Here is a 12,788-nt window from a genome sequence, read left to right as displayed (position 1 = left end):
TAGGTTCGATACTCAGCACAGCAAAAACCAAAATAATAGCATCCTGTTAGCACACCAGACATTCACATCTAGTAAGTATCACTTCATATCTAGTAAGTATTACCTCTACTTCTTGCAGTAATTATTATTCTGACTTGTATGGCATGGTTAGTTTTGTCTGTTTTTGTACTGTTGCATGTACATTCTTGTATATGGCTTTTTTTTTTTTTTGGTGATATTAGGGTTTGAACTCAGGGCCTCACACTTGCTAGGCAGATGTTCTGCCACTTGATCCACTCCACTCTACCAACCCCTTTTTTGTGATGGGTATTTTCAAGATAGGGTCTCATGAACTGTTTGCTGGGGCTGGCTTCAAACTGCAATCCTTCTGATCTCTGCTTCTTGAGTATCTAGGCTTACTGGTGTGAGTCAGTGGTACCTGGCATATTTGACTTTTTTTTTAACTTTGCAGTCTGTATTTTGTGTCTGGCCTCTTTCTCAACATTGTGAGTGTTCTTTAAATTCTCTGTAGTTGTAGACTATTTTTTCTTGTGATGTGTGGTATTTCATTCCTAAGTACCACTATTTATCATAATTCTAATATTGATGGGCATATCTTTAAATTTTTGACATGTGTACTTCGTTTAAAAAGTCTAAAGTTGAAGATATATTCTCATTGTTTCTGGCTTCTGTTGCTCTTGGAAAGTAGTCTAAATTTTGAGCCCTTTGATTCTTTTTCTCTGACATTTTTTCAAGATATCTATGTCCTTGGTTTTCTTCATTTGCAAGATGTCTAAATACAGACTTACTTTTATTATCTTATTTGTAATTCATGTTTCTGAATCTAAAGTTGGCATCTTTCATCAGTTCTGAAAGATTCTAACCCGTTAGTTTACTAACTCAAGAGCAATAGGGTTCTGAGCATGCTGGTGACAACAGCAGATAAATAAAAGTTTTAAAAAAATACTTTTCTGCTTACTGGTTAGTTAAATGACTTGTACCTTAGATTTCTCATCTGTACCCTGGGCACAATAATAATCTCTGTTTTTCTCACCTTAGAGAGCTGTCTTGAATATTAAATAGAAGAGTATACCTGAAATTGCATTGCAAATTAGGATTTGCTATACAACTTGCACAGGATTGGGCTCACTGTAGATATTAAATAAAATTTTTAAGTGAATCAGTGTTTTTGCTGGGTGTTTAATGAATAAATAATAAAATATTCATTGCAAAAAGATATTACTTAAATATTTTATTTTTCCCCTTTCCTATCCTCATAAAGAAATGCAAGAATATTTATATCACATACATGTTATAGAATGTATCAGAAAAATCACTATGATGGTTTAGACATAAACTCAGATTTTATTCTTTGCCATGGTTATTATCATAGGTGGTGTTTAATGTCTCTAAACTACTGTTTTTGCATTTATCAGCCATCCAATATTGGACATAGCCTTGTGTTAGTATTTATTTTTTAAATAAATTAATGTTTTCCTCTCCAATTAAATTTTATGGATATGGTGTAATGGGAAGTTCATGGGTTTAAATTTAGGGAGATCTGGGACTAAGTCTTGATATTACCATTTCCTGACCTGTGACATTATACAAGTCACTTTACCTTTCATCTTGTGTTCATTTCACTGAAATATAAGGTATTAATTCACTTATGGATTCTCTGCCACGTGTATAATACTCTTTAGTTGTTTGACTGACTTAATCACAATATAGATTGTATTATTCCTCTTTCACAGGTTGGAAACCTGATACTCAGAAAGAGAGAGTAACTTGGCCCAACTTAATATGCATTAAAACCAGAATTTTAACCTGGAATATCTAATCATAAAACCTGTGCCTTCACTAATGTCTGAGAAAGTGTTTAGCACAATGCTGAGTATCTAGCTGATACCCAATGAATACAATTTCTTTTATAGGAAAGAGGGTGTGTTTTATAATATTATTTCTAGCACTTAAATTTTTGCCCTGCACACAGTAGGCTCTTGTTAACAATGCTTATTGACTGTTTCGCTGTTGTGTTTTTTATTCACTGAATGTTGACTTTCTAGCCAAAGGGAAGGGACATTCCCAAACCAGAGTGAATATTAATATAGCTTTGGTTGAAGATATAATCAACTTGGAAGAGGTGGATGAAGAAATGAAGTCTGTGATGGAAGCACTCAAGGAGAATTTCAATAAGACTCTCAACATAAGGACCTCACCAGGTTAGTGACTGACCTGTAGTGTATAGTGGAAAGAGCATGGCTTTTGGCAGTCTTATTTCCAGCTTTGGCACTAACTGGTGACCATGGGCAATTACTTTTGAGGTCCTCAGTTGCCTTGTTTGATTTCTACCTCATTGATTTGGGGTGAATTAAAATAATTGAAGTATAATGCTTCTAGCGCAGTGCTTGGCACATGGTTAACACTATACTTACTCATTCAGTAAGTGTTTGTGTTAGTGCATAATGAACTGGGCACAGGGAATGAACAAAAACAACCATGGTTATCATTCTCATAGTATTATACTCTCAAAAAATAGGAGATTTTATTGCAAATACTATAAATACATCTAGGAATTTAGGTTCTTTGGTCTGCTTTTTCCAGTTCATCCTATTTGGCAGTTCTTATCCTTTACTGGGAATCAAATGACTGCAAACCTGCCCACCTGAGATCTTTCTGTACCCCGAGCTTGACCAGGAAGATTCCGTTTGGGTAATAGCTTCCTGAAAGTGGCTTTCCTAAGTGGGAAATGTCAGAACTGTCTAGGAGAACTGTTTGCAGATGTGATGAAGAAGTGAGTTGTCAGCTAATGGTGCAAGCAGGCAGGAAAAATCCAATTGCTGTTAAATTGGCCTTTTGCAAATTGTCATCATCCTATAGTTAAGCCTGGGACCCCCTCTGAAGATATCTGTGGGAGCTTCGGCTGCTTCCATTCATGTCTTGATTGGGGAACTTTGTAAGGAAAATAGAAACTATTTCATGAACTAGTTTTTAAGAAAGCCGAGTGAAAACTACACAGCTTCATTGTAAACACTATCAGAAACATTCAGAGTTCAGAGATGAGATACAATGTGAAACTAGAAGGCCATTCTTGTCATTTGTCAGCCTTTAGACTGGGGCATTTTTGCCTTTGCTGACAGTACAGCATGCCATTCAATCTCGCCCAGCTGTTTATTTTAAGCTTGCTTATTATTGTAGGTATGAAACTGATAAAGTACTCTGTCTCCCCTGTGCTTTCTGGCCTGTTAACATTCTGCAGTCGAAACCAGAGAGCAGTTTGAGAGGAGCTTAGGGAGAAATGTGATACTTAAAATTAGCCAGCAAACTCCACTCTTGTTGAACTTAAAAAGATGATGGGCCTGGAAAGAGGTTGGGAGTGTAATTTGTTAAATGTTAACCTCTGAGAAAATGGGGGGCAGGAATGAGGCTGAGGGAGATTCTCACTAGGGACAGATTGAGGGAAAAGGATTTGATGCATTATGTCGATATGGATTTAGGGAACGGGAACTACCACAATTGCATACTATAATGCCCTTGTTGGGACTTTTATGGCAAAGGATCTTATGGCAAATCAGGAAGGCTGAATTAAGATCCATTTTCAAAAGGCCTCTCCTTGGTATTTCCTCTTTGCTTCTTTTTCTTTGGGTTATGTTTGGGTAATGTTTTTTGTAGAACTTGGGGTCTTAAAGAAACTGGATGAAACAGGCTTAATTTAGCCAGTCTTTTTTTCTTATTGTTAGATTCTTCCATATCACCTTTCCTTACTACCTGAGTCAGTAGGCACTTTTCCTCTTACACTTCCATCTGTCTAAATTTCTATCTCCAAGATAGTTGACATGTTTCAGCAGTTGTCTGAGGAACAGGTTTGTTTGTTCCTTCTTGTCTTCTTTCCCTTTCATCTGTCCATCCTTCCATCCATCCATTCATTTATTCACCATAACATTATCGAGTACTTATGCTGTGCTGGTTATTTTAATATGTGCTATGAATATAGAGAGAGTCCCACCTTTCAGGGCCTAGAATCTAATACAAAAGAGCAGACAAGTAAACATGGCTATGCAGATGGTTGGGCCTGGGTTTGAATTCAGGTTTCATTATTAAGAGATGTTGTGACCTGGAGCAAGTTACTCATCCGTAAAATGGTGAAAGTGATATAAATATCTCATAGGGCAATTATAATAATGAAAGGAAATTAATTATAAAAGGCATTCAGCATGATATGTTGCTCATAGGAAGTGTTCCATTAATTTAGGCTATCATCATTGTTGAAGTGTGCATAGGATGCTTGGGGGCTCATAAGAGAGGTCTGTATTCCAGCTAAGAGGATCAGAGAAGATTTCTGATATTGATGCTACTATAGCTGAGTATTTAAAAGTGAATAAGAGTTGTCAGAGCAGAGAAGGGTATTCTCAGTAGAAGGAAAATCATATGCAAAAGTCCTGAGGCAAAAGAATGTATTATAGAGTACATTAGTTTGTTAAAATACAGAAAAATGTTAAGAAGTATTTATAGTAAGCACTATTGGGACAGTTATAAGTATTTTTCATATACTTTTTGATTTAATCCTCCCTATAAATACAATTTTATTTCCCATTTAGAGATCAGGAAACAGGGGCCTATAAGATTAGAGGAATCTGCCAATCTGGAAGTGGCAAAGTTGGTTTTTGAACTTAGGTCTTTGGTCTTTAGAAGCATGATGACTTTTATCATTATACCTTCTGGGCTTTTCCAGTTTGAAACTAGTGAGTCAGCAACCTTCTGTTTGTGATGATATTGAATCTGTTTGAGTACCTCAAATCAGATCGTTGGGTCATAGCATGATTGCATTATTCTAACAACATATTGCCAAAACAACTCTGATTTGTTTTAAAGGCCCCCATCCCCCTTGTGTCTCATAATGAGCCCTTCATGAGTGGTTGCTACTGAGACTGGTAAGGGTTTTCTGCTAGTTTTATTTGCATGGTAAACCAGGGAGTTTGAATAACGTCCCATATGTAGCTATGACTTTAATCGTTACCTTCTTTGGTTTCTGAAAAATTTGCTCAGTTTTCCAGAATTCAGATATGGAAAATGATCAGATCCAGGATAACAAATGAATTGTAAATAGATGTTTTATTTTATGTTGCTTTGTTTTGTTTGAGATGGGGTCTCATCTGGGCTATAGCCAGCCTAGAATTTTGATCTTCCTGTTTCAGTCTCTCCTTGTGCTTGGATTATAGATGTGCACCACCACTCCTGACCTTTTCTTTCATCTTCTTTTCCCTCCCTTCTTTTCTTCCTTCCTTCCCTCCCTCCTTCCCTCCTTCCTTCCCTCCCTCCCTTACTTTTTTTGCTAATGGGCTTTTTTTTTCTTTTATTCATATGTGCATACAATGTTTGGGTCATTTCTCCTCCCTTACCCCCGCCCCCTTCCTCTACCCCCCTACCCCCCTCACTACCAGGCAGGAACTATTTTGAATGGGCTTGTTTTTAAAGGGCATCCCAGCACAGAATCAAGGGTGATAATAAGTGAGTGGTTCTACACCTGGCTGTGGGTCAAAATCATGTAGTGAATTAAAAACAAAAAATTACTAGGTCCCTCAAAATAACAGGTTTTCAAAGCCTCTACAGAGCATGGTCTCTGAGGTGGGGTTCAAGAATCTAAATTTAAAATCGTCCTCTTGATTCTGATGCATGGCCAGATTTTTTTTTTAGCAGGCTTTTGCAGAGTTTGCACTCAGGGCCTCATGCTTGCTAGGCAGGTGTTCTACCACTTGAGGCATTTCACCAACCCCACAGCCAGATTTGAGATCTTCTCATATAAGGGAAAGAACCTTGATTGAAATTGGAATTAAGCACACCTGAGTTTGGGTCTTGGCTCTTGATTTTCCTTTTGTTATTTCTATGATTTTTGTCTGTTTATCCTTCTCAAGTCTCATTTTTTTCATCTGTAAAGTGGAGGTAGTAATACAGTGTTTACAGGGTGATTCTAAAAATCAAAAGGGATACTAAGAGACAACTTTTCAGATATGGGTTACATACATGGTTAGTTATATTTAGCTATAGTCCTTACTTTAGTTCTGTAAGGTAATTTTTTAACTAAGTTGGAAACCAAAGCACAGAGAAGGTAAGTAACTCCATCCACAGAGGTCTCATTATTAGTAATGGCAGAGTTGCTGAAAGGGTCATCAGTTCTTTATAGCTTCAGCTCTAAAAGGCCTTTGTCACAGGAAACCCCTCAAGTCCAGGGAAATGAGAATGGTTGCTCACCCTAGTTGCTAGTAAGGAATTCCAACCTAGTTCTGTCAAGGATTCAGGTTCTCTCCATCACATGTCACATGACACTGCTGTCTCTACAAAGCCCCTTGAACAGTCTTGTCACATTGATAAGGGATCCTTGAATGTTTGTTAAATTTGAATTAGGTAGGGACTTAGGATGTGGGGCTTCTAAGGTCCTTTGTAATTCTAAAACCTTATAATTTTTCTTTTAGGATCCCTTGATCATATTACTGTGGTAACTGCTGATGGTAAACTTGCTTTAAATCAGATTGGCCAGATCTCCATGAAGTCACCACAACTGATTTTGGTGAATATGGCCAGTTTCCCCGAGGTAAGATGGCTTTGAAGAAAGGGACCCTCTCCACAGTCTCTTTTGGAATGGAGGAGGCTGGGTCAGGTCAGGAGGAAGTTTCCTTATATCTTGGGATAAAACAAGAGAGAAGACTAAACTAAAGGGAACTTAAGAATAAGGAAAGCTCTCTTCATGTTTCTAAATTCCTATTCTGTTAAAACTCTAATGCTGTAGAGGCTAGGTAATAATTTGAATTCTAACATGACCCCATCTAAGAAAAACAATATGGCAATGCAATGATTGGTGTTTGGCTGATGTTGGGGGCCCTGGTAACCTGGAGCGTCTATGCCTTGTCTGAGTGGGGCATCTCTGCCCAGCTTTTGCTGATCATTGCCAGGCAGAAATGTGGGCCTGGTAATCAGTGTTACCAGATACTGTGGTTTTTATTTCTAGAAGAAGCTAATGATCTTTGTTAAATATTGATGACTAATTCACTTCTCTTTTTAAAACTGGAGAGACACATGAAACAGATATGGCCTTAGTGCCACCAGTTTGTGACCTTTGCATTAGTATTTGGAGTAGACCCTCTAGGAATTCACATTCCTTTTCAAATTAAACTGAGCATTGCAAATATTGCACAGAGTTTCCAAGATTGGAGGATGGGTTGCCTTAAATCATTGCAACCTTTAGACTATATGATGTTAAATCTAGTTAGGAAAGATAATTGAGCCTGTCCTTATTGGTCCACTAGAAATTGGCCTAGATTAAGAGTACTGGAGGGCTTGAAATCTGGTTCCATCTCTACCTCCATCCTGCTGTTTGACTTTGGGTAAATTGTTTCACTGTCTGGGCCTCTGTTTCTTCATATGCTAACATGAAAGTAAGAAATCTTCCTGTTCTGATTATCTCTCTCAATAGTTCTACCCCAAAGAAAAAGATCAAAGTTTGAACATATGCTAGATATGACAAACTACATCAGCGATGGAAAAAGGGGAAAGCCCTTGCTATGAACAAACTGTTTCAAATTGGAGGACTCTTGTAGCTAGTGTGCCAGGCACATTTGTAGGGTTGCTATTATTTATCACAGCCACATTCCATTCTTCATACTGTAACCACAGTGAACTTTTAAAAGTATATATTAGAACTAGGCAATGGGGGCTCATAGCTGTAATCCTAGCTACTTGGGAGACTTAGATTGGGAGGATTGAGGTTTAAGGCCAGCCCAGGCAAATAGTCTGAGAGACCCCCATATCCAAATCAACCAGAGAAAAATGGAATGGAGGTATGACTCAAACAGTAGAGCACCTGCTTTACAAATGTGAAGTCATGAGTTCAAACCATGGTAACACCAAAAAAAAAAAAAAAAAAAAAAAGTGCATATTGATTTATTGGATTGAATCATTTCTATGGTTTAAGTCTATCAGTGGCTTCAAGTAATCTATAAGAAATTAAACTACATAATCTTTACTGTGGCCTAGAAGGATTTATGTGATCTGGCCTTTGCCTGTTTCCAGTCTTTCCAGTTTTGTGGCACTATCTTCCTTCACACTGCTCTCCCTATACTGGTTGTCCAGTTCTTCAAACATACTAAGCCCATGACATCTTTTGGGCATTTGCATATGCTCTTCCTATTGCTTGGAACACTTCTGGCTGGCTAATTGCTACTATATTTGGGATCACAACATAAATATAATTTTCTTGTGGAAGCCTTCCCTAATCTATCAGATCTTAATTGCTCCCCTATCTCACTTTCACCAGATTGTGAGCTTTTTGGGCAGTGCTAGAGTTTGAATCAGGCATTCGTGCTTGTAAGGCAGGTGCTTTACCCTTTCAGCCACACTTCCAGCCCTCTTTTGCTCTGGTTATTTTGGAGATAGGGTCTTGCTTTTTGCCCAGGTCGGCCTGGAATGCAATCCTCCTGTTTTACACTTCCCACCATCACTGGGATGACAGGTGCACATCACCACATCCAGCTTTAATCCATTGAAATTATAAAGCTCACAAACTTCTCCCTCCTCCTGACTGGAATTGCAGTCCTCCCAATCTCAACCTCCTGTGAAGCTTGGGATGACGGGTGTGCACCCCTGCGCCCAGCACTTGTTGAAATGGGGTCTCACAAACTTTTTGCCCCAACTGGCCTCAAACTGTGTTCCTCCTGATCTCAGCTTCCCAGGCAGCTAGGATTACACGAGTGAACCAGTGGTGCCTGGCTGTAAGCTATTAATGTACTACAGTAAGCCTACCTTATTTGTGGACTTATTACATGCAGTTTGGTCAAGCATGGTCAAAAAATTCTTTTACAAATAAAAACAAATTTCAAAAACAAAAAATTTAAAATCCTGCATGTGTTAACACAGCTCAGTTAGTTCCACATTATCATTAGTTATGTTTAAATCATGTGTGATCTACTGAGTGTTTCCCTGTATGCCTTCCAAAAGCAAATGGTTTCCCCCAAATAAGGTAAAAGTTATGGCAATTTTCTGAAGCCAAAAAGAGCATCTAACATGTTTAATTTAAGTAGTAAAATAAAAAGTTTAGATTGTTGAAAGGCAGCATGTCTTTAGTGGAAGTTGGGCACATTATATGAAAACCGAATCAGGCGTCTTCAGTATTTGAGGTGAGGAGCCTGAAATATGATCTGGTTTCTGGTGAGCACTGTTAATGTGTACAGCTGTAATGTTTTTGTGACAGTAATGTAGCCCACTCCATGCTGTTCCAAGTTTTGGATGTTCAGACCTACTGTATAGGTAAATTTGAGTAATTTTAGAGTACCGAACTCAGTGCATCCTGAGCATTTGTGTTTTTTTCTCAGTGGCGGTCTCCTTACAACCACACACCAGCTATTCCAAGTATCTAATGTTCTCATATCTAACTTGTTCTTTGTGTCCAGCATCAGACACAGTGCCTGGCACATGGAAGCACTCTGTAAATTTTCCTTAAATGGGTGAATTCTTATCCTTAGGTTGATGGAAGGGAGGCAGTCATTTATGGTATTATTGGGGAGCAGAGAGATGGATAAAAAGGGAAACTGTCAACTCTTTCCTTTACTGGCCCCCTCTGAACCACGGAGGCCTCTCTGCCTTGCTTCTCTAATCCCATAGGCACTTCGGGCCAATTTAGGGAATAGCCTCCTAATTACACAGCTTGAAGACCTCATCAGGCAGATTGCTTTTCAGTACCAGCCACTTCTGTTATTAAATAGCAAATGGTATTCACAGAAGAAGCACCTGATTGGCCACCAGAGCAATCTTATGGGGCAGGAGGAGGTATTAACAGTTTAATTTTTTCTTAGGAAGTTGAAGTATATCCTCATCTTTTGACCAAAGCATCTTTGCCATTTTTCCAACTTGAAGTTCCCTGGGTTTTGATAAAAGCTTAACATGCATCTCAGAGAGGTTCATTTACAGGGACAGAGTAAGGAAGTGTAAGTTACATTGTCTTTTGAATTTTTTGATCTCATCTGGTGTATATATTAAACACATAGCTCTAACTAAACATTTCTTTCCTCCAGTTTATAAGCTGTCCATAGAGTACCCAGGTTTGTAGCTTCAAAATGCTGAGCTAATCCTCTCAGTGTTTATACAATTCCTTTCTGTTTCACATGTAGTTGGCTTTCTTTCCAAACCTGAGTATTTCTGTGTTATGCTGCAGTGACATGATACAGATTTACATGCATAATCTTTTTGAATGCATTGAAGACAGAAAACTGTGTTGCATTTGTTTAACATGTGTCCTGCTTGATAAATGATCCACACAGTTGCTGCCTTCCATAAACTTGCCTGAAGCTAGTGTTAATGATGAGAAAGAAAAGAAGGGAATAAAACCACAGCATCATTTGAACAAGACAAGGCAAATATAAGAAAAAAATTCTGCAGGCTCCATTGTTGTTCTTATGGAGGGAAAAGAGCTATCATGTATTGTCTGTTGTGCTCCCAGTACTTGCTCATATTTTGTTTCACATGATCAACAGTAAAATTAGTGTTACCATTCCACTTTATAGATGAGGAAACAGGCTTAGAAGTAAAATAGCTCCTCTAGGTTCACACTCTTTGGAAAAGCTAAGAAGAGTGTTGCAGGAATCTCAAGCTGAGATACAGGACACTGAGGCAGTTTAGCAGGAAGCAATGTTTTATTGTGCTGGCACAGATTCAGTGGACTCATGTCCAAAGGCTGAGCCCTAAGAACAAAGAGGTCTTACCTTATATACCCTTGCAAGCAGGTTACAGAAGCAAAAAGCAAAGTGTAACCCACATATGGCTGCATGTGACTTCATTGGCTATTTTATTCCTCCAGTGCTATGTGACTTTCATGTTTCAATTCTTTAAGTTTTATCTCTTTGTTCTGCCATCCCTTCCCCTGCCTCATTATCAGAACACAGCCTGTCTGTTTCTCTTCTGGTCCTCCTCCATGTTACAAGAGAACATAGCTCTGTTTGACATGAAAGCCTGTACTCCTTTTACTATTCATTTCTTAATTCAATACATTTTTGAGAATTCATTGATGATTAAGATAAACTAGATCTGTTTTCGTAGCCATTGCCTTCTAAGGATTCATTAGGATATAGAGAAAAATAGAATGGCAGTAATTGATGAGGCACTAACAAAGCTGACTTGACTCCAAATTATCAAGGACTTGTTTACCTCTCTACAGAAGTTTTGTAAATTTTTGTCCTTTAGCATAGATTAGTTTAAAAATACCAGTAGCAGGATGAATGGTGTGGCTCAAGTGGTAGAGTGCCTGCTTTGCAAACACAAAGCCTTGAGTTCAAACCCCAGGCCCCGTTCCCCACCCCAAAAAAGAAAATAGCAATGGCAATGGCAAACATTGCTAAATTGATCACTGAACTCTTCCTTGCCTGACTGCAGGTGGAGTCAGTGATCTTTCTCAACACTTGTACTCCAGCAGCTATATCCAGTTGGTCAGTGTTGCCATTTGAAAGCAACCAATTTGCCTTGGGATACTGGTAAGCATCCTTCTTCAGTGAGGAGATAAAGGATAAAGATAAGTGATGGAAATTCTATATTAAGGTTTGACCTACAAGTTCAGACATTATATTGGGGAAATGACTCTCATTTCCTGAGGTTCTACATCCTACCATGTCAAACCAATATATATATGTAGAATGTTAGAATAACTACTTCCGCTAGGCTTCTTTGCAAAATGAAGCCTCAATTGATTAACATTTTTCTGCATATGAAAAAGGTAAAGTATAAAATAATGTTCTGAGGGATTGCATCCGTGAAGTAAAGTAAGGAAATGAGTTTTTCTAATAGATTTAAACCAGATAATTCAGCAAACAAGCCTTTATTGAGCACTTACCATGTATCTGGCATTATGCTTTGTACTGGGAAGATGTAAATATTGAAACACAGTTTCTGCCCAGCTTGGTGTTGGTAGTGAATGCTCTTATACCTACAGGGGAAGGTCGTGTGGAGCTACTTAGGCCAGACTGAAAAGGACAGGTTGGTAGCGGTGGGATGTTACAGCAGTAGACTACCAGTCATGTGGTGAGCAGCTACAGAGGAGGATTGGGAAATCTGAGCTCAGGCTACCCCTTCAAAGTGGAGATGCTTCCTTAGTGGTTAATTTTATAAATCAGTGTTTAATTTTATTAAGGATGGTGGCTGTTCTCTTACAGAGGAAAATTAATTTCTTTGTCCTGTTAACTTTTATTTACCTTGGCCATATCCTTTATACAGTAAACCTAATTCCAGGTTTTTTTTTTTTTTTAGTTATTAAAAAATATCAACTTCCTTCTGTCATAATCACTAAATATGTTGAGCTTGGGGATCTGTAAAAAATATAGACAAAGTAACATCATTAGACCAAATCTCCATTCAGACTCTTCTTAACTCTGCCAGTAATTGGAAGTATGATGGGTTGAGTCTTCACTCCATCTTCCTTGGGCTCTCAGGGAAGACCATGTCTATGCTTAGGAGTTTCATTTTACCCTGTTGGTCCCTGTATACACAGCAAACAGTCTACACTTGGTTATGATAGAGATCCCTTCAAAAGGTGATAATCTGCCATTAGAGGTACATTTTAAGAATTTACTGTTTTAAATATTGGCCACACTTAGATTCTATATACACTTAGATTCTACACGTCTATGTGGACATTCTGGGTTTTTTTTTTTAACTTTATAGTAACAGCCCATATAGGTATAGAATTAAGATCATTTAACAATGAAATGTTAAGTGTTTAGGCACCTCTTCCAAACAATAACAACAGTGAATTATCTGGATAAGTAAAATAGGTA

General features: G+C 38.2%; 1 protein-coding gene across 2 annotated transcripts in view; it reads left to right on the top strand.

The window, feature by feature from the left end:
* Positions 1–12,788, top strand: part of Mrrf (mitochondrial ribosome recycling factor) — a 63,763-nt gene that overhangs the window by 12,606 nt on the left and 38,369 nt on the right. For both annotated transcript variants that reach the window (XM_020173114.2, XM_074051074.1), the window contains 2 exons: positions 2,046–2,201; positions 6,450–6,568. In XM_020173114.2, coding sequence (XP_020028703.1) covers positions 2,046–2,201; positions 6,450–6,568 — 275 coding nt within the window. The remainder of the gene's footprint in view (positions 1–2,045; positions 2,202–6,449; positions 6,569–12,788) is intronic.

This window comes from Castor canadensis, chromosome 13 (assembly GCF_047511655.1).
Source record: "Castor canadensis chromosome 13, mCasCan1.hap1v2, whole genome shotgun sequence".
NCBI lineage: Eukaryota > Metazoa > Chordata > Mammalia > Rodentia > Castoridae > Castor > Castor canadensis.
The sequence above is the reverse complement of the archived record's forward strand: the minus strand, read 5'-3'. Positions and strand labels throughout refer to the sequence as shown.